Source organism: Thamnophis sirtalis, unplaced genomic scaffold, assembly GCF_051295495.1.
Source record: "Thamnophis sirtalis isolate CommonGarterSnake01/CBP01778 unplaced genomic scaffold, rThaSir2_p1.2 scaffold_15, whole genome shotgun sequence".
NCBI classification, from domain to species: domain Eukaryota; kingdom Metazoa; phylum Chordata; class Lepidosauria; order Squamata; family Natricidae; genus Thamnophis; species Thamnophis sirtalis.
The window spans coordinates 19,734,504-19,759,125 of NW_028261395.1; the positions used below are offsets into that span (position 1 = coordinate 19,734,504).

Genomic DNA, 24,622 nt, shown 5'->3' on the forward strand with positions numbered 1-24,622 from the left:
AGTACTCTGCTTGCAAAAACGGGCTTTTGAGCTCCGTTTTCAGCTGCCGCAGCCTCTTACATCCTCTGCCATTGAAAACGAAGCTTGGGAAGCCTGCCCGCCTGCAGGAGGCTATGGCAGCTGAAAACGGAGCTCGGGAACCCATTTTTGCTGTCAGAAGCACCAAGGGCTGGTCCTTTGCTGTTTCCAGGGCAGCCCCGCGGATCAGATCTAAGTACCCCGCAGGCTAGATCTGGCCCTGGTCCTTGAGTTTGACACCCCTGTCTTAGAGTGTCATTAGAGTATCATTAGAGTGTCACCAAGAGCCGAGGTGGCGCAGTGGTTAAATGCAGCACTGCAGGCTACTGCTAGATCAGCAGTTCAGCGGTTCAAATCTCACCGGCTCAGGGTTGACTCAGCCTTCCATCCTTCCGAGGTGGGTAAAATGAGGACCCAGATTGTTGGGGGCAATATGCTGACTCTCTGTAAACCGCTTAGAGAGGGCTGAAAGCCCTATGAAGCGGTATATAAGTCTACTGCTATTGCTATTGCTATTTGGTGGGACTCAGGAACTGATACCCATCACATGAATCATCATCTCCCTAGAGATCTAATTGGCCCTGTCTCTGTTGGCCCTTCAGATGGTCCTAAGATGTGGCTGCTTTCCTGCCTGTGGGAATTGGACTTCTTATGTGAAGTGCTTGTATCGAGAGTTCTTATTGTTTTTATCTTGGTTGCTGATTATGGGTTCATTTAGTATTTTTTTGCTTCTTTGCTAAAGAAACAAATAAACACATTTAGCAAGTTTTGAAACCATTCCATTTCCAACTTTAGGAAAAAGTTGTACTAACCACAATTTAGGATTGAACAGTCACTGTGTGAGCAAAAAAGAAAAAAAAATTGAGACTCTCTTAGTTTTTATTGTATCTGCAGAAACCCAAGGTTTTCTGTGTCTTCTGTCAGCATCAGTCATGGTGGAGTGTGGTTTTCTCTACCATGAGCGATTTTAACAAATCACAGGGAGTGTTAAGTGTTGTGATCAATTATTGTAAGTTTATTTTCCATTCTTGAATGAAATAGTCTTAGGCTGCCATTTTTTTTATTTCCACTGCAATTGGACAGCCCACAGGCCAGTGTGTTGTTTCCTCCTCCTCCTCCTCCTCCTCCTCCTCCTCCTCCTCCTCCTCCTCCTCCTCCTCCTCCTCCTCCTCCTCCTCCTCCTCCTCTCTCTGTCTCTATCTCTCTGTCACCTATGCACCTGGCAATGCCACTAATTCTTCAAGCAGCTGAGAAGGGGACTCCAGTCCATCCAACCCATTCATGATGTTTAAAATGCCCCTGGGCCCCTTTCCCTTTGACAGCATGCAGGCTGGGTAAGCATCAGTCCCTGGTTGTGTTGCTTCTGGAAAACGAGCACAATGGCAACCCTGATGCTGACCTGACCAAAGCCACCTTGGAGCTTTCCTCAGGTCAGGTCAGCTTCAGGGTTGACACACCATTGGAGTCCTTTCCTGGAGAACAGCTGGTCAACAGCATCCTGGAAGCTTATTTCAGGAGTGATCCCTGCCTGTCAGGCCTTGTTACCCACTGATGTGGAGGCTATTTTTGGTCGTCCTCATCCCAGGCTTACGCTGCCCGGAAGGGGCTCCAGATTACACTGCAGGGAGGCATCTCCAGGAGGTCTCTTCTGCTGGCCTCTTGGTCCTCCTAGCCAGACCCCGACTTGCCTTCCCATTCTTTAGAAAGAGTTGGAGAGGTAGCCTACGTGACCACGCTGGCTGGCTTTGTTGCTTTCTTGTTTGGCAGCTATTTTGGGCTGACACGCTGTGTGCAAAGTGTTAACTAATTGAATCATCATGTTTCACATTTGACCACAGAAGATGGCAGTGGAAGAGGGAGAGCACTTTGTGGACCAAGTAAGCGTGTGCAGATGCTGTTGTAAGGTTGCTTTTAAGATTTATTTATCTGCACCTGTGTACCGGTAATGAATTATTGTTGTTATTGTTGTGGTTGTTGTCATTCTTGGCAAAAAGAGGATTCCTCCTGGTTTGCAGTTAAATGTGTACGTAGATTTGTTTGCTTCATTTTTTTAACGTTTCTTAAAGTTTTATCTCTAAAGCAAGCGAGTCTGGGATTGCTCCTCTGCCCTCTGTTTCCCCACCCTCTGAAAAGTTCCAATGGGGTGTTCTGTTTACTGCATAAAAGATACCTGGAAGAAATGTAAAAGGATATGTCTGTGTCAAAGAAAAGGCCTAAAATACCTCTGATGTGCATCCTATTTTTCATTGTGTGGTTTTTCTTGAGAGAGCTCAGATGACCTGACTCTATAAAACAATTACATTTAACTGAAATGCACATTGTTAATAAGAGCTGCTGGAGTCAAAGTTATACAATCTGCAAATTTGAGGGTCCTGGATGACCTTCTAGATCAAACTTGGTGAAAGAGGGATTCTTTGTCCAATTGCTCAAATGATCCTTAGAGCATGACTCTCTAAACTGCATAATAACCTACTTTGGCAATGAGTGAGATGGTTGGGACTGCTGGGGAACATTAAGTATTATCATCCCTTTGCAGCCGCTTGACTGTCAAGGATCAATCACCCAGAGTGAAGTTTGTTAACCACTGGTATTACTGATATGAGGATAAGGACTTTTCAAAGATCAACAGTGCTTATAGGACAAATGATTATTTCCTTGGATGATAAAAATATTTCAGAATGAATGCAACCATATTTTCTTATGCCACTTCATAGCAATTGCAGCAAAATATCCAGTATTAATAACTGTGGAATAAGTGCTGATTTTATGACTATTGTTATGATATTCATGCATCTTCATGTACATGTGTACATGCATGTGCTCAGTGGATCTGTTCTAAGGATGGAATGTGGTGATGGACCACATGTGGCTCTTACCCAGATGTTCCAGGCAGATGTATTATTAGTGGTAGGGAGTTCCATCGATGAAATTGTGTGTGTGTGTGTGTGTGTGTGTATGTGTGTGTGTGTTGCTCTGCAGGAAAAGTGTTGGTATATCCAAGAAAAGGAAAAGAAAAGCTGAAGAAACTTATTTAATAATGAGATAGTTGCGATGTAAAATTTCCCTCTCGGGTAATATGGAAAATAAACATATTGCAACTGAAATCATTTTTCCAAGCGTACCTTTGGAAGTGGCTTTACTTATTGGATGACTCTTCCTAGTTAAGAGCAAAGTACTATGTGGTTAATCTTGACTCCCAGTGATTATGTGAACTGAGACATTTTAAAGAAGGAGCGTAACTTACAAAGCATTTGTAAAGTTTTCTTGTAAGCTGAAAGAGACGGCCTGTTAGTTATGGCATTTACAGTATTCTCTTCAGGGTTTTTTATGCCACCTACTGGTGGGATTCTGAAGTTTCTTTGTCTCTTTGTTGCCATCTAGTGGTCATCTTGCTAGGACCCCTAACCCAGAAGCTGCGGGCCAGGAGAGGTCTGAAGGCTTGTCTATGTGCAAGAGAGTGTAGACTTTGACAAGCAAAGAGGGCTTGGACCTTCATTCATAAGCAGACAGAAGCATCTTGCTAATCTTTTTTTTCCTGTCTAAAAAAAAAAGAAAAAGAAAACTGATGAAATGGTAGGAGGGTATAGTCTTTTTGGTGAAATATTACCAGAATATGTCTTGTCTTGTCTTGCCTTGCCTTGCCTTGCCTTCTTCCTCTCCCTGCCTTCCTTCCTCCTACAATATAGAGCAGAGGTCTTCAAAACTGGCAACTTTAAGACTTGTGGACTTCAACTCCCAGAATTCTCCATAGCTCTGCTTTGCTTCTCTTCGCTTCTCTTCTCTTCCCTTCCCTTTTCTTCTTCCTCTCCCTGCCTCCCTGCTTTCCTTCCTCCTACAATATAGAGCAGAGGTCTTCAAAGTTGGCAACTTTAAGACTTGTGAACTTCAACTCCTATGCTGGCTGGAGAATTCTGGGAGTTGAAGTCCACAAGTCTTAAAGTTGCCAACTTTGAAGACCTCTGATATAGAGGAAGCCTGCTTTGGTTAGAACTGCTTGTGTTGGCTTTAACTTAATGGCTTCAGTGTCTGTTTCTTTTTTTATCAGTGTTTGCTAAATGCTTAGCTGTGTAGAAACGCTGAGCACTCAGAAGCAAAGTGAAGCAGGACCTCAGAAGGCCTTCTGCTTTTCCACCCAAAAACGGCCAATTTGAGGCCAGCTTGCTTGGAAGAGTTTTCCTGGTGGGATCAGGTTTCTGGCCTTCTGCAGGCTGAAGCTGCGGTGCCAGGCTGTCCAACCAACCTGCCTGTCTGCTTTCCTGCTCTCCGTGGAATGTGTACAGAAGGGCTGGCTTGAAGCTGACATGGCCCTGCCCTAGACAGAAGCTCCGAGAGTGCATTGACCTGCTCCCGTTCATGGGCAATACTGCTGCTCTGGCATTTTACTAGCGACTCAGCAAATGCTGCGTTCTCTGCCCTGAGTAGCAGGGAGACATGGCGTGCGCAGAGGACACCACGGGCAACACAGGATGAACCATGGCGAGGAGTGAATCGACGGGGGTACAGTACTTCTTTGCTTCTAGCAGGGAGTTGTGGCGAATAAGCATTGTAGATTTATGTAACGTAAGCTTCAAGTGCGCTAAAAGGGACGCCGTACCCGATCCATTGATTAAGGGAGTTCCGCTCAGCAGCCGTTTGGAAGGATGTCCTGGAGAAGTCCTTGATAGGGTGCAGCACACATTGGAGTAGCTACCGGAGATTTATGATGATTCTGTGTGTTGGGGGAGTTGTTGGATCAATTATAGATGACAATCAATTATATTACCCGGGGATTTGTTGAGATTAATAATTGAGATCAGAAGTGTTTAGGGAGCAATATTTTAAAAGGTAAAGAATATTATGTGATGATTCACCTAAACACAAAATTTATCTGGCTGTTGAATTTTTTTCCCCCCATCTAAAAAATGACAAAGCATTTAGGAGTGAAAGAGGGAGAAAGTATTTCCAGAGCTTGCTGTTACAAATAGATCTTTCTCTGTAAAACCTAATTTTATCCCCCTGCTCATTATCTACGCTTTTTCCTCCTGTGTGCTAACTGGAATGCAGTTCCTTAAAACACCAAGGAAGCAAGTGGCTCGTTTACCGTGTACCATTCTGGAATGCTAAAATTAAGCTACTGTTTGGGTGATGACAGACATAAAGCATTGCTAAGTATCCTCAATCATGTTTTACTAGGCAGAAATAAAGAGGTTGCCGATTTAAATTAAAGTGGAAAATTCAGAAGGACTCTGGAGTAATATCCTATCACTTATCCCTTGCATACTATTGAAACTCCTCCTTAGCATGTAAAAAAAGGGGGGGTTGCTTGACCTTTAACTATATTAGAGGCACAACTCCCCCCTATAAATTTTGTGGCTCTAGGAGCTCTTCAGCCTCTTCCCCCCAATTAAGCAACCATGCCAAATATCAGTGATTGGGTTTTCTGACATTATAAAGCTTTTATTATTTTTAAGTATTTGTTATTGGTGTGTGTGTGTGTGTGTGTGTGTGTGTTAGTGTGTGCGTACCTTCAAATCCATTTAGATTCTTGGCAAGTGTCTGGCAAGTCTTTGAAGGTTTCTTAATAGCATTTCTGGAAGTGGTTTATTTTGGCCTTCTTTTTTGGTGAAGAGAGACGGACAGGCCCAGAGTCTCCCAGCTGCTTCTGTCCCCAAGGTGGGACTGGAACTCCCAATCTCCCAGTTACTCATTTGGTGCCTCTTTTAAACCTTAAATCAGAGGCCCCCAAACTTGGCAACTTTAAGACTTATCCACAAGTCTTAAAGTTGCCAAGTTTGGGGACCGCTACCTTAGATGATGCTTAAGCCATTCAAATAACTCTTGCAGGTGGAACAAATCTAGGCAATAGAGCTGTTATATGGCATGGCAAAAGCACAGAACCTGGTATAACCTTGAAAATTTGCCCATAGGAGAACCACCTGGCACTATTACATCCATGTCATTGTTTGATAAATGAGCTGTTTGTATTGTGTAGTGTCCTACTTAAGTCTGGATTGACATACTTAAAAAGCTTTACCACTTGCCCCAAACTAGCAGAGTCAATGTTTGGTTGAGAGGACTTTGTCCCTAAGAGTTTTCAGGAGGGTCCAGGTGATAAGATGCATGTTGTCAAGTTGTGATATCCACCCTATCCCTTGTTTGTCTGTTGATGTTGATGCTGAGATGTTGTGACACAATGGGGCAGTGCTTCCATCACAACAGTAGGTTTTGTTGTTTCAGTGTCACTGCAGCTAGAAACAGCTTTTTGAGTCAACTCACAGTAGGACTGCTCTAATACACTCCAAACTATCTCTGAATACCGCCTGGAAGCCATAGCTGGTCCAGAATGAGGTGGCATGGACAATGGTTGGCATGCCTTGTTACCCCCAAGTGACCCCACCACATTGCTTCCAATTTGTCTGGCAAGATTGTGTGCTCTGGATTGTTCAATCAAACAATGTCATTGTTTTAGGCTTCTCTGTCACATCACCTACCCCACAAACAAGACCACCCCTAGAGATCTGTGCAGTGGTGGGATTCAAATAATTTAACAACCGGTTCTCTGCCCTAATGACCAGCTGGGTAGGCGTGTCTTGGTGGTCATGTGACTGCATGGGCGTAGTCATCTCAATGTCACTCATGTCGATGGGCGCTTCGCCTTAGCTGTTACAATGTAATAAGGGTTAACCGGAGAGGCAGTTTTTGTAAGCAGGGCAATAAATATTAGACTAGAAACAACACCAGAATGTTTCCTTCCTGCCTTCCTTACAGGATTAGCCCTGTGAAGTGGGAAAAAACAAAAGGAGATTTCTTCCAACAACCGGTTCTCTGAACTGCTTAGAAAGTTAACAACTGATTATCCCGAATAGGTGAGAACTGGCTGAATCCCACCACTGGATCTGTGCCACTTTTACGTTCCAGATGTCTCCAAAAACCTTGATGTTGTTGGCTCTGTTTTCTGTTCAAGGGCTAGGTTAAGATGCAAAGGGTTTTCTTTCAGTTAGTTCCTCTTTACTGTTTCTTATTTTTAATTTTAAATCACTCAGAGTCATGTTGAGATCAGACAATCCAAATTAAACAAACAAACAAATAAACAGCAGTTTCTAAATTTAATGTGTCTATTGGTTTTCTTCAAATAGCTTTATTGTACTTCTTGAATGGAGAAATTCTGCAGGTGATTAACTTTTTCCTTTTTGTGTGTAGAAGCACCCATTTTATTCTGTAGTAGGAGTTTCCTCCTTCTTTGCAAGAAGAAAGTATCATAAGGGTACAGAGATTTCTTCCCATCAAGTGTTGATGGTCTAGGAACAAATTCATTCCTCCAAAATAAAGTGATTGCTCCTGTTCAGTGGAACAGCTTGCCTTCAGAAGTTGTGAATGCCCCAACACTGGAAGTCTTTAAGAAGATGTTGGATAGCCATTTGTCTGAAATGGTATAGGGTTTCCTGCCCAGGCAGGGGGTTGGACTGGAAGACCTCCAAGGTCCCTTCCAACTCTGCTATTGAATTGTATTGTTCCACAGGGAAGTCAAAATGAGCTCCATGCTAGGACAGGAGCCAGAATGTGTCTGGTTGAGAACAATGAGATTGTGCTAGAGATTTCCCTGCACAACAATGTTAAAATGGGCCAGAGAGCTAAACAGTAGCCAAGCAATTTTTTGTAAACCCAGTACAATGGCAGTCATGCTGAATGTTGAAATTAACACAAAAATTACTGCTATCATATACGGAATAGTATTTTGTTCCATTAATTAAAAGAAAAGTATAAGATTTTTATGTGTTATGGTGAGGGTCAAAAATATTTATTTGCGCTCCAGAGATTGGCTGATCATGAGATCCGCAATAGTAAAGTCCTTTTGTTTGGATGAGATTCCCTGCATCATGGTTTTCAAATAGTTCTCTCCTGATGTATTTAGTTTGCATGGAGCAAGCTGTGGTCAAAATTGTACAGGTAGTCCTTGACTTACAAGCGTTCATTTAGTGACAGTTCGAAGTTACAACACCACTGAAAAAAGTGACTGTTTTTCACACTTATAACCATTATAGCATTCCCCCTCTCCAGGGTCCTGTGATCAAAATTCAGATTGTTGGCCAGCGACTCATGTTTATGACAGTTGCAGTGTCCAGGGGTCATGCGATTCCATTTTGTGACCTTCTGACAAGCAAATCAGTGGGGAAGCCAGATTCTCTTAACAAGTGTGCGATGAAGTTAACAAGTGCAATGACTAACTTAACAATGGTGGCGAGAAAGGTCATAACATGGGGCAAAACTAATTTAACAGATGTCTCACTTAGCAACAGAAATGTTGGGCTTAACTGTGGTCATAAATCGAGGACTACCTGCATTTGCCAGAAAAGGAATGAACCAAGCCAACAAGTCATCTTCTGCAATATTTAGAAAAACCCTTGGCAGATGTTGGTTGTCTTGAGACACAGAAACCTTAAAATGAATGGTGCAATTTAGGAGAAAGATGGGTGGTTTGGCCAGGAGAATTTATTTTCTGGACTTGCCAAGCTGTCATTGTTGTAGGACCAGGAGCAAGTCCTTTACTTTCTTCTGTCAGAGAATAGTGGCTACCATACCATTGTACTGTTCAGCCTCCAAGGCCAATCAAGGCGCTACCTAAACTCTTTTTTCAGACAAGCTACAGAATTCCTTTCCTGTATCACTGAAGGCGAATCTCACTGATATCTACATGGACGTTAATATTTTGTATTGCGAGTATGATAAAGCAGCTTATACACAACAGGGAGTAATAAAATATAAGTAATAAAATATTTAACAAAGAGGTACCTCGTTATATCTAGTTATGCTCAACACTGATTCCAAATGTAGGTATTGGATCTGAGTGTGATGGCCACTTATATAAATGTTCCACATCACAAAATCTAGATTGCAGCTCATGCTTGGTTTTCAAACTCTTTATTTTCTCTTCTTTCTCTTTCAGACTGACACCAATGCAAGCTACCTACGAGCAGCCCGAGCAGGCAACTTGGAAAAAGCTCTTGACTACTTAAAGAATGGAGTGGACATCAACATCTGTAATCAGGTTGGAGCAATATTTCATCCGCACATATTTTCTTTTTATCACTAGTCTGTGTTTGTGTCTGCGTCTTGAGAGTGCCTTTCCAGAACAGGCTCTTCCAGGATACGCTAGATGTTCTTCTACCAAGGCTGGCTGGAGAGTATGGGAATTGAAATCCAGCTCACTTAGAGGGTTTCAGCTTTGCTTAAGCAGTCAAAACAGCATATTTCATGTCCACTGGGTGTTGTTGTTGTTGTTGTTGTTGTTATTGTTAGTAGCAGCAGCAACAAAATAATAATAATAATAGTGGGGCCCGACTAGTAACCAATGCCAAATCCAGCGAAACAACTGGCCGCTGTGATACAATTGTATAATAATAATAATAATAATAATTGTACTTCATTTGTTATAATGTACTTCATTATAATATATAATAATATAATAATAAATAATACATTCAACAAATTCGCAAGATATTAAAGTCCAAATTGAATGGAGGAAACATCATAAAAGCCATAAATACCTGGGCTATACCTGTGATTCGATACTCTGCAGGAATAATTGACTGGACACAGATGGAGTTGGACAATTTGGAAAGAAAAACAAGGAAGCTTATGACAATGCATCATGCTTTGCACCCTAAAAGTGATGTTGACCAATTATATTGACCAAGAGCAGAGGGTGGTCGAGGACTCCTACAAGTAAAACAGACTGTGGATGAAGAAAAACACAGCTTGAATGATTACATCCAGAAAAGTGAAGAACCAATGATTAAGGAAATAAATAAAGAAGGCCTTTTAAAGACGCCTGTCAAAAGCTGAATATAAGAAAGAAGTAATTGAGAAGCGAGCTGAAAATTGGAAAAACAAAGCTATGCATAGCCAATACTTGAAATGTATTGAAGGCAAAGCTGACCAAAAGCTAACTTGGAACTGGTTAAGATCAGGAGCACCGAAAAAAGAAACAGAAGGCTTTATTTTGGCAGCTCAAGAACAAGCCTTAGCCACACACTGCATGAAGGCAAAAATTCAACATGTTACCACCAACAGCAAATGTCGCCTCTGTAATGAGAAAGACCAGACAGTCGACCACTTGATCAGTGGGTGCAGCAAAATTTCACAAACTGACTATCTACAACGCCATTACCGTGTTGCTAAGATCATTCACTGGAAATTGTGCCAAAAGTTTGGATTTGAGTACAGCAAAAACCACTGAGAACATCAGGTTCAGAAGATTTTAGAGAATGAGAAAGTCAAGATCCTGTGGGACTTCAGAATTCAGACCTGACATAACAATAGTTGAAAAGAAAAAAGTATGATTCATTGACATTGCAATACCTGGAGATGCACGAATTGAAGATAAACAGCAAGAAAAAATCACAAAGTACTGGGACTTGCAAATTGAAATTGAGCGACTGTGGAAAAAGAAATCGTGTGTTGTCCCGATTGTAATTGGAGCCCTTGGAGCAATACCTAAAGGGCTACCTTGCTATTTGGAAATGTTAAATTTATCAGACTTAAACATTCTGATTCTACAAAAAACCACCCTACTTGGAACAGCTTATATCCTCCGACGTTACCTTAACAGTTCCTAGGTCCTTGGTTAGGACTTGAGCTGTTGAGTTACCAAGCAGCCCTAAAGGCTGTGAATCTCACCAAAGATTAGCCACATATAATAATAATGGACAAAGTTAATAATAGTTTCTCCTTAAAAAGTTGATGGAGAGAGAGGGAGGGAGGGGGGGGGAGAGAGAGAGAGAGAGAGAGAGAGAGAGAGAGAGAGAGAGAGAGAGAGAGAGAGAGAGAGAGAGAGAGAGAGAGAGCGAGCTTAGTTGGGAAAAATATGTGGTAAGAACAATGTTATTCATATATATTAAGGCTAGAGTCCCATACATATAAACTAAGCCTCATTGAACTTCAATCAATCAAAATAGAGCTGGAAGAGACCTTGGAGGTCTTCCAATCGAACCCCCTGCTCAAGCAGGAGACCCTAATCTGTACTTGTACCTTTGGTTTTTCCTGCCCAGGTGTAAAACCTTGCATTTCTCCACATTAAATTTCATTTTGTTGGATAGAGCCCATTGTTCAAGTCTGTCAAGATCTTTTGGGATCCTGAGCATGTCTTCTGGGGTGTTGGCCATTCCCGCCACTTTAGTGTCTTCTGCAAGTTTGATGAGTTCCCCTTCTATTCCCTTGTCTAAGTCATTTATGAAGATATTGAAGAGTACTGGGCTTAAGACGGAACCTTGTGGTACCCCACTGCTTCCTTTCTTCTATGTAGATGTAGTACCGTTAAGAACTACATTGAGTCCCTAGTAGGATTTACTTCCCTAGATTGCATTTGGAGCTTCTGCTGAACCCTAGAACTTCTCTGAGAGTTGCCCTCATTAGGCTGCTGCACTGTATTGTCTCCATCTTGCTTTAAAGTCAGCACCTTGGAACCTAATGTGTGCCTGTTAAGGTGTTTAATGTACATTACAACTTGAAATTAACTCCTCTGGATTTTATGGAGATACACTAATATGTATCCATGTGATTCCATCTTTGCTTGACGGGGGAAATTGGTTGGTTTTGATACAAAGGGCATATTTGTACTGATTACAGATGACTTGGGTGCTGAGATTTCCATATAGAAAAGTACTTTGTCTTTTGATACTCTAGACATGGATACCATCTTAAAGTAGGAAGGCTGAAGCCATGGCACTACAGTTTTAGGAATTAAATGGGATGTCCAGCTGAGGAAGTATGCACGGGAGTTCCATTTCAGTGGCATCTGTAAGGCGAAGCTCTCATTTGGAAATGAAACAGCCCATAAGTTTGTGTTTCTGCAGGGGATGGATGGAAGTTGTCCTGTGGCCTCCCTGGGCATGGTGCCCATCAGTGATGCTCCAAAATTGATAACTTCCAGATTTCTCTGCCAACATAGGAATGTTCTCTCTTCAGTACATTTCATGGAAAGGTTGCTGACTATCATCCATGTTCAATATGCTATTCATGTAAAACATAAGGATAACCTCACTTTGTTTTCTGTTAGACTGATGATACATTGAATTGCAAAGGGAGTAAGTAATGAATGAATCCTTCCTTCCTCTCTCCATTCCTTCCGTCTCCCTCCCTCTGTCTCTCATCTTCCTCCCTCCCTCCATTTCTTCCTTCTCCCTCTCTCATCTTCCTCCCGCCCTTCATTCCTCCCTTCTCTCTCCCTCCCTCTTTCATCTTCCTCCTTCCCTTAATTTCTTCCTTCTTCTCCCCCTCTCCCATCTTTCTTCCTCCCGCCATTCCTTCCTCCCTTACCTCCCTCCTTCCATTTCATCCTTCTCCCTCCCTCCCTCTCTCATCTTCCTCCCTCCTGCCCTCCATTCCTTCCTTCCTTCTTCCCTCTCTCTCTCATCTTCCTTCATCCCTCCATTCCTTCCTACCTTACCTCCCTCCCTCCATTCCTTCCCTCCCTCCATTCTTTCCCTCCCTCCCTCTCTCATCTTCCTTCCTCCCTTTCCTTTCTCATTTTTCTCCCCCCCTCCCCTTCTCTCTTCTTTCCCTCAAGTTCTTATCATGCTGGAATGTGACCTTTAGGCCCCTTGAGTTATCATCTGTTTTTCTGAGCGCCCTGCGTCAATCTCTTCCCTTCTCTTTTCTTTTTATCAGAATGGGCTGAACGCTCTCCATCTCGCTTCCAAAGAAGGCCACATAGAAGTCGTGTCAGAGCTGATCCAGAGAGGTGCCAATGTGGATGCAGCAACCAAGGTCTGGAGCTGGTGTCTGAATCTTGCATTGCTTTCTTACTCAGGCCTGCAGAGGGCAACCAAAGGAAGAAAAAGGCCTTAAGCCTTCAGCCGAGAGAGGGGGTGGGGGGAGGTGCAGAGGAAAGGGAAGGTAGAAGGTAGAAGCTAGAAGGTACAGATTGTAATGTCTGTGATTATAAAGAGCTAGATTGATAAAATACCACCGTTCTCTTAACATGCTTTACTGAAGAGCCACAGCTGCACAGTGGTTCCATGACCCGTCAAATGCGCGCCTGACAAAAGTGCGCCGACAAAACCGTGGCGAGAAAACCGCGAGGTCGAAAGTGCTCCCACAAAAGAGCACCAACAAAACTGCGCCCACAAAAGCGCGATTAGGGTTAAGGCAAGGTTAGGTTTAGGGTTAGGGTTAGGATTAGGATTAGGGTTATTACGTTGTTATTACGTTGTTATTACGTTGTTTTCGTGTTGTTTCTTGATGGCACGCTTTCGTCAGCGCGCATTTGTTGGCGCGCTTCTGTGGGCGTGATTTCGACCTTGCAGTTTTCTCGCCACGGTTTTGTCGGCGCGCTTTTGACGGTAAACCCAGTGGTTCGCCATTCCTACAATCAGTGCCATACAATCCCCTAAACCCAAAGGCCACATCCCAGTCAAGGGTTTTCACTTCTCAAAGACCTTGAACTGGGCTGCCACTAGGCCTGGAAAAGGCTTTGTAATGACAGCTGTGACGGTGGCCAGCGCCAACGTGTTCAAGAGCAGCAATTCAATGTTTACAACATCTGGATTGCCAAGAGCTTATTATCAAGAAGGAGGGGAGATGAATTTGGCCATCAAATGTCAGAGTCAGCCCCACTAAGTCTCCAGTCGGGCAGTTTTTAACATTTTACACACTCCTAAACATCCAGAGCTTCCCTGTTGCTCGATTGTTCCATAGTAAGTGACTCTCCAGAATTTGGCTGTGTTTGTGCAGAGTCGCCATTTTCATTCTCCTTCAAGGTCTCTGAGGAAGGGCTGGCACAGTTCTCCTGCAGCAACAGCAGCAGCACACCTGCAGACCTGGGCCTGGAAACTCCAGGGCTGATGGAGGGCAGCAGGAGAGGCAGAGCTAATAGCTCACACTAGAAGGAAGACAGGACGGGTGCAGCGCAGAGTGGCAATATCAGAATGAAAAAAATGGGAAATTAAATCTTGCAAATCTGAGATTTTTGCCATTTATTCGTATTATTCTGGAGCATACGCTAGCATTACAAAGTGAGATGCAACATTCTTATCCTTTGGTTTTATTTTTTCATTTACAGATAAATGGCAAAGATCTCAGTTTTGCAAGACTGCTAAGATGAAAAGGAATGCAGAGGTTTTCCTTTCTAATTTGAATTATCTATGGCTTCCCACAGCCAGAGACAAAAGATTATAAACCTTAACTGTGGCTAAAAGAAATGCAGCAGCCCCAATAAACTCTGGCAGTCTAATCACTTCTCCCTTGGTATGGAAGAACCATCCTTTTCCCAAAGCCCTGGCATCCTTGGGCAAAAGAGGTCACGTCTGTTGTACAAGGGCCTGTGTCATTTCCCTTGTAGCATTTTGCCATGGTACAGATGCTGCCGTTTGCCCACTAAGGGTGCCCATGGGGCGCATCTGCTGGGCCCTTTTCAGGCCACAGGTCATGGTGATTCCCACAGTCCACTGAAGCTATGAGTTTGTATCCTGGGGATTAGCTGCATGGGAACCCAAATTATCTAGTGAATTCTTTTTCGCAGTGTGTCTCCTCCTGAAGCTCAATGAATGATTGGAGCAGAGGAGCTCATTCCTGGGTGCCTAAATCTCCAGTGGGTCTGATCCCAAAGCCATCCAGTTATGGGCAGAATCCCTGAAGGGGTCATCTGGGGACTGCTGAGCTGTAAACAGGCACATTGTTGTTTCCCTGCTGCCCCTGTAGTTGGAGGGCCTGGCGCAATTTTTCACATGCCATTCTCATCTCTCCTTACAGAAAGGAAACACAGCTTTACACATTGCATCCTTGGCTGGGCAGACCGAGGTGGTGAAGGTGCTGGTTACGAATGGGGCCAACGTCAATGCACAGTCGCAGGTGAAGTCATATTTATTTGAACCCTGTTCTGCTGGCGGGGGGGGGGGTTCTGGGGGGGATGACAGTGGGATGGGACTTTACCTTCTCTTCCTTTCTTACCAAAGCCCTTTAACCTCTTGGCTTTCCTCTTGTTGCTTCCCTGGAATTAACATTGGAAGCCTTTGGGCAAAACATATTTGCATCGAATTGTGAATGTAAACCAATCTTTTCAGTTACTGTTTCCTTCCTCCCTATTAGAAGGATAAAAATATCCCCAACTCAGGGGAAATCAGCATCCAGTATATATCTGAAAATGGGAAGGAGGATATCTGGAGGACATAGTGGGGCTTCCAGTGCTTTGGGTTTAATTCCAAAAAGGGGCTTTGGCATATTCAGGAGTTCAGGCATGCCACCTTTCAAACAGTTGGCTCTTCTCCTGTGATGAGCTGCCAGCTGCAAGAGGACAGCCATGCAATGTCAGAAAAAGACGCAGCTGATTTAAAGGGTGACAAATAGGTGCCACTTTCTGGAACTGAGTTTGAAGTAGGCCTGGAAGCATCATCCATTTAAACTTCCATTAAAGTTTATTGTTTCATGCCCTGTCAGTTCATCTACTGTATACCAGGGATGGCGAACCTTTTCGGCACTGAGTGCCCAAACCGGAACACATGTGCACCGCAGCCCCAGAATCTCAAAAACCAACCGTGCGCACCGGCCACCTGGGGGTTGGGTTTCCAGCATGGGCATGTGCACTAGCTAGCTGGTCTTTGCAGGTGCCGGAGTGCCAGAAACCCAAAGACCAGCTGGCCGGTGCATGCGTGCGCCAGCCATCTGGTCTTCAGGTTTTCGGCACTCCGGCACCTGCAAAGACCAGCTGGCCGGTGCGCATGTGCATGCTGGAAAACAGAAGAGCAGCTGGCGACAACATGTGTGCCCACAGAGAGGGCTCTGCGTGCCGCTTCTGGACACGTGCCATAGGTTCGCCATCATGGATCTATACTTTGGCCCAATGTAGAAGGTAATTCACAAAACAAATCGTCCTTAACATTTAGTCAAACTATTTAAACATCAAAAGACCAAATGGTAACGAGACTCTAGATAAAGTTCACGTAAGAGCAGGGTGTGCCAACTGGCTGTGACAAAGGCAGTTAGAACAACAGACAAACTTTGCCCAAATATCAGCTGATCCTGACTCTCATAGAGTCTGTCAAACATGATGGGTGAAAAAGCCATTTAACAAAGAGTTTATTTTCATTGGCGATGAAAGGTGGGATAATTTCTCGCTGTCTTTTTTCATGACCAAGCTTAGGTTGGCCAAAGGACACATTTCTGTCTCATTCTGATTGCTCAAACCAGTGGTGGGATTCAGCCAGTTTGCACCTATTCGGGAGAACCGGTTATTAACTTTCTAAACAGTTCAGAGAACTGAGCACACTACTGCTCGCATGAGCAAACCGGTAGTAAATAAATTCTGGTGTTGTTTCTATCCTAATCTTTATTGCTCTACTTGTACAACTGCCTCTCCGGTTAACCTTTATTACATTGTAACAGCTAAGGTGAAGTGCCCATCGACTTGAGGAACGTTGAGTTGGCCACGCCCAGACAGTCACATGACCACCAAGCCACGCCTACCTAGTTGGTCATTAGGGCAGAGAACCGGTTGCTAAATTATTTGAATCCCACCATTGGCTCAAACTGATTCCTCCGTTTGCAGTTGTGTTCAGCTTCATCAGCTGCCATCCAGTTAAGGAGGAAAAGCTCAGCACTTCCTGTCCATCTCATTCACTGGAGACCAGTGAAGTTCTTCGGATGTTGTTGGAGTTGGGGCAGCTGTTGCCTTGCCATTCTGTTGCTCTTGAGCAAACAGAGGACTCTCAAGGAAAATATAGTCTGGACCAAATATTTGCAGCCCAGAAAAAAGGGGCTGAAGATCTCCTTCACACCTCTCCTCCCTTGTCTGGAGTCTCTCCGAGTCACATTGTTTACTTCTCTGCTCCACTATTTCTCCCATTACAATTTTCAGCTAAGACCCACCAAGGATCTGAATGTGTCTTATGGCTTCAGTATTCATGACACACATGACACCTTTGGGATCTGGAGATTGGACATTGGGTTGGGGTAACTGGGGGGGGGTCTTGGGTAAACATTTGATATGTACAAGTTTGTGCTTTTTTTGCTTCAGATCTTGCTTCACTTTTGCTGTTTTCATTTCATGTCCAGTAAAAGTACCTTTTCTCTAATTAAATGGAAAAGCATTGAAAAACACATTTCCAAAAAATTGGCTCGGTCCTCAGTGTGAACTTGGCATTGGTTACCCACCTCAGCCTTCTACAACCCTGTGCCTTCAAGATTCTGAAAAATTTCAATGCTTTTTTCTTGTTTCCCCCTCTAGAATGGCTTCACACCACTGTACATGGCAGCCCAAGAAAATCACTTGGAAGTGGTTAAGTTTCTTCTTGATCATGGAGCTAGTCAGAGCCTCGCCACTGAGGTAAATGCTCATATATATATATATATATATATGTATGTATGTATGTATGTATGTATGTATGTATGTATGTATATATATATATAGCCAAAATATTAAATATATTGTATATATCATGTTATATAAAATAAATGAAGATGATTAGAGGTGAGCCAAGGTCAGATTTGTCTTGTAAGTACTATTCCAAGAGTTGTTCTTAAAAAAAAAAAAAAGAGCCATAGGCGGGTGTTACCCACACAATCTTGCACATTGTTTTTTTTGGAAAAGTTTTATTGTTTTAATTAAACAAAAACACAAAAAAAGAATCATCTTTCGTTACATCTTGTAGAAAGCGTGTCGATTGGTTACAAATACATTTCATGTGTTTCTTCCACAATCATTACATATACTTCATTCAAATTGAATTGTACATTTTAAATCAATTTTTTTAATGAATTTTACTATCAGTGTACCACAATTCTCATTTAATTACAATTATTTAGACGTGCTTTTATCTAAAATCATTTGTATTTAAAGACACAACCACCTACTGGCATTCATTCGCAATTTCAATAAACCTCCAATAACATTACACCTTTATAACATATTCTGAAACAAAGTCAGTTAATTAGATATCTAAGCATTTCCCCCCCCCCCACATTCCCCCCCAAACTCACAATTTAAAGCTTGTATCCAATTTGCTTTGCACATTGTTTTTATAGTATTCAACAGAGGTGGGTTGCTCCTGGTTTTATTACTAGTTCGCTTTGCACATTTGCAGAACAATTTACAGTGAACTGCGCATGTGCAAGCACTACTAAACCACATGCCGGCAATGGCAGCAGCGACCAGGGAATTGGTTCAGGGGCGTGGCCAGCCTGGGTTGCTGCCAGTTCTGTGACCCAGATCCAGACCCAGGTCAAAATACCACTACCAGTTCGGCTGAACTGGCCCAAACCGGGAGCAACCCACCTCTGGTATTCAACAGCCTTCAAACCAAATTTAGTTGATCTCGAAGAACATAGGCAGGGTCAGATCCAGGAAGTCCTTGGGTGGGAGATCACCCCAAGACCTAAGCCCTCTAGACAAGGGGTCACCAACCTTTCAGACCTCAGGGGCCATTAAATTCATAATTTTAAATCCCGCAAACCAGTAATATGATTTTTTAAAAACGATAAATAGTAATTAGTGCAATATAAAAAATGCAAATAATTTTTCTGTGAATCACCAAAGTTTTCTCGTGGACCAATGGTTGGTGACCATCATTCTAGACCAGCCTGGAAAGTTAATAAAAGTCCAGGCCAAAGGATTTTAATTGTAACTGCTAAGAGTCACTTCAGTCAGTGTTGTTGATGTTACCGGGCAACGTGTTTTTCCATCCATAGCTACTGATTGTAAATAGGACCAGGTGAACAACTTCCTCATGTTTCAGAGTGTAAATTAAATGACCAGAGACCCAAAGTGTAGTTCTGGTAAATGCTTATTTTCCTGAGTCCATGCATTAACATGCAAAACATAACATGGTCTGTTTGGTTTTCTTCTGTTGTACTATGTGAACCTAATCAAAGGTGGCTTGGTAAACAAGTTAAAAGGAATCCTGGCTCTGTTACAGGGAAGAAGGTCCCATGTTCCCAAACTTCCAAATGTCCAGATTCTTTTCAGGAATTCAGGAAATTTAGAACCTCTGCCCAAGGGAAGGCAGGGAAGGATGCTCTGTGCCACTCTTGCTGCCACTTTCTCCAGCATGAATCCCTTCAACTTTTTATGCGGTGAACATCTGCTGAAGTTGACCCACTCTGTTCAGGACTCGAATGGGGAAATGATTTTGTGCAATGGGGGTTCATCATATTGATTTGAGTTCAGTTTGTGTGAATTCAAGTAGAAATTCCGCCCTGTTCTTTGGACAACATTTTGGGAGCAGAATCCCTCACCTGCCATCTGTAGACAGGTGGCTCTTGGCCAAGAAATCACAGGTGCTGCAGATGCATCAAGGAAGGTTTACAAAAAACCAAACAGCAGTTCTCAAGTCTGCACATTCCATATCCAGTTGTCTGGAAACCCCTATTATCTTATTGACTTGGCCACCCACTTAATACCCTAATCTTTTTTTTTCTAAATAAAGTTTTCATTGTTTTTTTAAAAATACAAATAACACATTTATGAAGCGTTGTCCAGGTTTTCCCCTTTTACATCCTCTTTTATAAACAATCCATTTTACATCATAATTCTATTTCCAATTTCAACTCTATTATTCTCTTCTCATATTTTCCATCTTAAACTTATTTTCTTCTTGTTATATAAACAATATCATTAATTGCCCTTTCAAAGTTATACCAAATTATCATTTCATAATTCCTCTTTTCATCTATTTTACCCTAATGAAATCATCTAGTTATTTTTTTTATTTTTAGCTGCTTTTTCTTCTAATCTTGTTCTTCAATTAAGCCCATTCTCTCTCTCTTCTCTTCTATTTTCTCATGTGTGCTCCATCTAAATTTCTAGTTTATCCTTTCCCTCCAAACTTTCTCCATACATTTTTTAACATCTCAAATAGTTCATTATACATCGATGATACCAATTTGACAAATTAACAATTTTTTCATCATAGTTCTGTTTCCATTTCCAACCCAATTCATTCTCTAATAATACCCTAATCTTGAAAGTCCACTTTTGCTGAAATATATTGTGCCTTCAGCTACAGCTTCAGTTCATTATATGATACCTCTTTTGCATTTATGAGATAGTTATTGGTGATTGTAAAGTCCCTTCAATTTTGTGAAGTAGGCACCATAACCCTTTTTTTCTACAGAGAAATATAAAATAATTGCAACGAGAACCATGTGTATAGTTCTCTTCAGACAAATAATTTCCAGATTTTTCTCTTCCTTGTATTGAAACACTGACAAAAGAGATGCTGCAGAAAGATCTGTTGGTATCTATTTCTGAACATGCTTCTTTGCTGGCACTTAAAAAAATTCAGTGATCATTTGTGACTAATGTTGTAACATCTGCTAATGGCTGCGCCTTGTTCTTTGGTAGGATGGCTTCACTCCATTGGCCGTGGCCCTCCAGCAGGGTCATGACCAAGTGGTCTCCTTGTTGCTCGAAAATGACACAAAGGGCAAAGTGCGGCTCCCTGCGCTCCACATCGCTGCACGCAAGGATGATACCAAGGCGGCTGCTTTGCTACTGCAGAATGATCACAATGCTGATGTGGAGTCCAAGGTTAGTTATGCAACATTTTTTTTCTTCAAAGGACATTGATTGATGTTTGCTCTTCCTCTGCTGCTCCTAGACAGGAGTTTTGATGATGTAAGACATCTGTCTCCTCTGCCACGGCTTAATGAAAGCATTTTTTTTTCAAGTTGCATTTAACGTTGAACTTGAATGCACAAACCAATTTTAGTCAACCAATTATAGTTCGACTCTTAACAGTTATTGCAAAGGTAGAAACAGCAGCACCAGGAGGTCTATGGAGATTCTCGGTCATCCAGGTCATGGTTGTCCCAAAGGTGCTTTTCCATGAGAGGCAGAACGTTTTCAAGGAAAGAAAACCAAGAAAGTCCAGTTGCCTTTTAGAAAAGCATCTTTGGGGCAGCAACACCAGGAGGCTTGTTAAGTTGGCTGCTGCTCCAGAACTGGTGGACTTTTGATTCAAAGCTTAGGCTCTGTATCCGTATCTCAAAATCGTTGAAGGAAGCCTGCAACAGGCAACTGGTGGTGAGAGGTCCTTCTCTATTTGAAACATTTGAGGTCCACCAAGAGGCTCTTGCGGGTCTTGAGTTTACTTTACTGAGCCCACTGTCACTCTAGTGCAGGAGAGTGAAAGATTCATTCTAGGGGCTACCTGTGTGACCCCACCGCCCATGAACCAAGGGCTGGTTAGTCCCATTTAGTTCTGAAGGGATAGGTCAATTTCTAGAGCAAAATAGGGGCCTTTAAGATACCTGAGAAGCCCTTGAAGTGCCTAATGTTCCTTCCCAAAATGGCTCTGACCTGGCTTACTCCAGATGGGGCCCTTGGCACATGAACGAAGCCTGGCACAGCTTCCAGCCCATGGAAGTGACTCTCCTTTCTTGTTGTTGTGTGAGAAACTGGCAGGACTCACAATCAAGAAGTCTAGAACTGAAGGCTGTCATGGGAGAGAGGCGGCAAGAGAGAGAGAGGGGGTGGGGGTGGTTGATTTCTCCCAAGGGGTATAGATTTACATGTTTAACCATTTGTGTTTCTGCCGGTCAACCCTGCTTCCCTCCTGTGCTTTGTTTGTGATTTTATTTTAGCCTCATCTGGCCTTCACAAAGCTTTCTGCCACATTATGGCCGTTGGAGAACTAACCATCCATTTTTCCCCCTTTCCTTTGCTTCCCAATGTGTTAACCTAGATGATGGTGAATAGAACAACCGAGGTATATCTCTCTATCTATATAACGTCTTCTCTGTGTTTCAACTTTGAGTCTCTCTGTGCATCATCGCTCTCCTTCTACCACTCAGAGCTGCTGCTTCTTTTCTTCCTTCTCTTCTCTGTGCTGCCTTTTAGAGGAGTAGAGAGCGGCTTCCGTCTGAACCGAGGGGTGGCATGTGCTGATGGGGGGGCTGGGGTGTGTGTGTTGGGGTGATGGGGAATGTAGTGGAGGGGCAGGGTTTTCTGCAGCTGAGTCCCATGCTTTAAAAATTCCCCTTGAGAGAGCTTCAGTGGAAGTCATGGTCTCCCACCTCACCCCACCCACCCCAGAGCCAGAAGACGGGGGTGTGGCCGGTGGGCCTCCATTGCTGGGCCGAGACTTTATCCGTGCAAAGCTGCAGACATCTCTGGCCACTTCTGCACCCGGGACTGGCTCCTGCATGACACTTAGTTGTCGGCATCCACCAGAAGGGACGGATTCTTCAAAGGGACTCAGAAAGGTCTGAGCTGGAGGCAGAGGGAGCATGGCTAACCAGGCTTATGAACCATTTCGGAAGTGGATGGATTCCTGACGAAATTTTCACTCGTGGTGGGAATGGACGGAATGGCTGCATGTTTTAGCATTTGTCAAAACAGGGGAACTTAAAAAAAAGAAAACAATCACTCAAGTGTCAGAGCGGCTCACTTTGTTTGGATGGATATTTTCTAATGAACTTGTAAGATTAATCCAGCCTGATTGCTCACAGTGGGAGACTTCATCTGCAATAAATTAAATTAATAATAAATTAATCATAGATTTTTTTTAAAAAAATGCACCTCTTATTAATTTCTTTTAAAATAAGACTCTGGTGCTGTTTCAATTAGCACCTATCTACAATCTTTGGATAGTAAACCTAGCCAGCAATTAGTTTAGGGGATTTTTTCCTGAACTTTAGCAGGGAAATTTGAAGACATTTAACTGGTGTGGATGGTGAAATATTCATCCCAGATAGCTATTTCCAAAAACACATAGATTTAACAAACTAAATGGCAAGCGTCATTTGCCTTGTATTAGAAGCATGTTGGGTACTTTCTTTTTGAAATAGCCAAATACTTTTTTCTGCTTTTCCTCTCCCAAAATATGAGTAACATGTTTTCTTCTGAGCTCTTCCAACCTCCCCATCCTCAAACAGACCATTAAGCAAAACAGTGATGAAAATTAGAATAACCACCCTATTTGGGGAACATGCATAATAGGAGCTCCTGGAAGACATTTGAAAAAAATAACAATAATTGATCTTTTGCTGTGTATGTTGTGGTTGTTTTTCTTTATCTTTCAGAGTGGCTTCACCCCTCTACACATAGCTGCTCACTACGGGAACATCAACGTAGCTACGCTTCTATTAAACCGTGGGGCAGCGGTGGACTTTACTGCGAGGGTAGGTCACAATCCGTTAAAAAAAATCAATTATGCATTTCGTGTAGGGCTCCTCCCAGACCCTTTTAAGCCTTTGGATTACAGCTCCCATCATCTCTTTTTAGTAGAAATTGTGAGCAGAGAAGCTGCAGGGCTGGTTTAGGGCAGAGGTTGGAGGCTGATTTGATGTTTGCATTCTGTAACACAGAAGGGGTGTCAAACTCAAGTCCCAGGGGTTCAGATCTGGCCCACGGGGTACTTAGATGTGGCCCACGGAGCTGTCCTGGAAAAAGCAAAGAATCAGCCCGTGGTGTTCCTGCCAGTGAAAATGGGCTCCTGTGCTCCGTTTTCATCTGCCCCAGCCTCCTGCAACCCTCTGCCAGTGGAAAACGGAGCTTGGGAATGCCTTCCCGAGCTCCATTTTCCATTTGCAGAGGGTTGCAGGAGGCCGGGGCAGCCGAAAACAGAACACAGGAACCCATTTTCACTGGCAGGAACACTTGGGCCGCCACAGGCGCCCCCAAGAGGAGTGATGTTGAACTGGCCATGCCCACCCCAACCCCCTGAGGTCAAACACAACCCTGATGCAACCCTCAATGAAATCGAGTTTGACCCTCCTGCTGTAACATGTAGGAACATTTCCAAGGAAGGTGAAGCAGGATTTTTCAAACCTGGAGATTCAGTTTCAAAACTTTGTTCCAATCCCACCCCCCCCCATCCTCGATTGCTTGGTGGAGCTGATTAAAAAAAAAAGGGAAACAGGTTCCCTCTAATCCCTGGCTCTTAGGGACCTCCCTCCGGACACAACCATGGGGCTCTCTGCAGAAGTCACTCCTCCTGACATGTGTGGAGGAAGAGATGAAGGTTTCCTCTGCAGAACTAATGGTTCTGTTTGGATGGCAGTGGAGCTTTTGGTGCATTTTTCTTCCCCCTTTAAGAATGAGTCTTTTGGGGTTCATATACAAGGACGACTTCACTGAAGTGAGTCAGCACTAGAAGAGCAGTTGAGGATAGTTTAAGAAGACGACCATGCTACGAACAGAGGGCCGGTTTCATTCCAGGAGAAGGAAGAACAGCTCCTGGGAAAAGAGTCCAGGCCTCCTCTATTCTCCCTCTCGCTCTTCTCATCCAGAAATGAGGCTTTGGCTAATGATAGGAATGCTGAGAGAGGCCCTCTATTGGTTTAGGAGACAGAGACGTCCTTGGGTCCAGCTTAACTTCTGGCATTTGAATTGGCTTTCTTGGCGGCATGATGGATGTGGTTTGCTGCTGCTGCTGCTGCTGCTGCTGCTGCTGCTGCTGCTGCCTTTCAGGAAGTTTTTTGCAGCTTCCCAAGATGTATTAGACTTTTTGGATGGATGGATGGATGGATGGGTGGATGGATGGATGAATGGATGGATAGTAGATAGATAGATAGATAGATAGATAGATAGATAGATAGATAGATAGATAGATAGATAGATAGATAGATATAGATGATATATAGATATAGATGATATAAATATAGATATAGATATAGATGATATAGATACAGA

General features: G+C 43.1%; 1 protein-coding gene across 10 annotated transcripts in view; it reads left to right on the plus strand.

The window, feature by feature from the left end:
• ANK3 (ankyrin 3) overlaps positions 1-24,622 on the plus strand; it is a 195,382-nt gene that overhangs the window by 57,540 nt on the left and 113,220 nt on the right. For 7 of the 10 annotated variants that reach the window (XR_015695133.1, XM_087702133.1, XM_087702134.1 and 4 more), the window contains exons 2-8: positions 8,942-9,043; positions 12,664-12,762; positions 14,746-14,844; positions 17,216-17,314; positions 20,330-20,515; positions 21,672-21,695; positions 23,011-23,109. Coding sequence is in view for 9 of the 10 variants with exons in the window: in XM_087702133.1 (XP_087558259.1) it covers positions 8,942-9,043; positions 12,664-12,762; positions 14,746-14,844; positions 17,216-17,314; positions 20,330-20,515; positions 21,672-21,695; positions 23,011-23,109 (708 nt within the window). In the remaining variant the exon portion in view is untranslated. The remainder of the gene's footprint in view (positions 1-8,941; positions 9,044-12,663; positions 12,763-14,745; positions 14,845-17,215; positions 17,315-20,329; positions 20,516-21,671; positions 21,696-23,010; positions 23,110-24,622) is intronic. The other 3 variants (XM_087702140.1, XM_087702138.1, XM_087702139.1) reach the window with 1 other exon arrangement.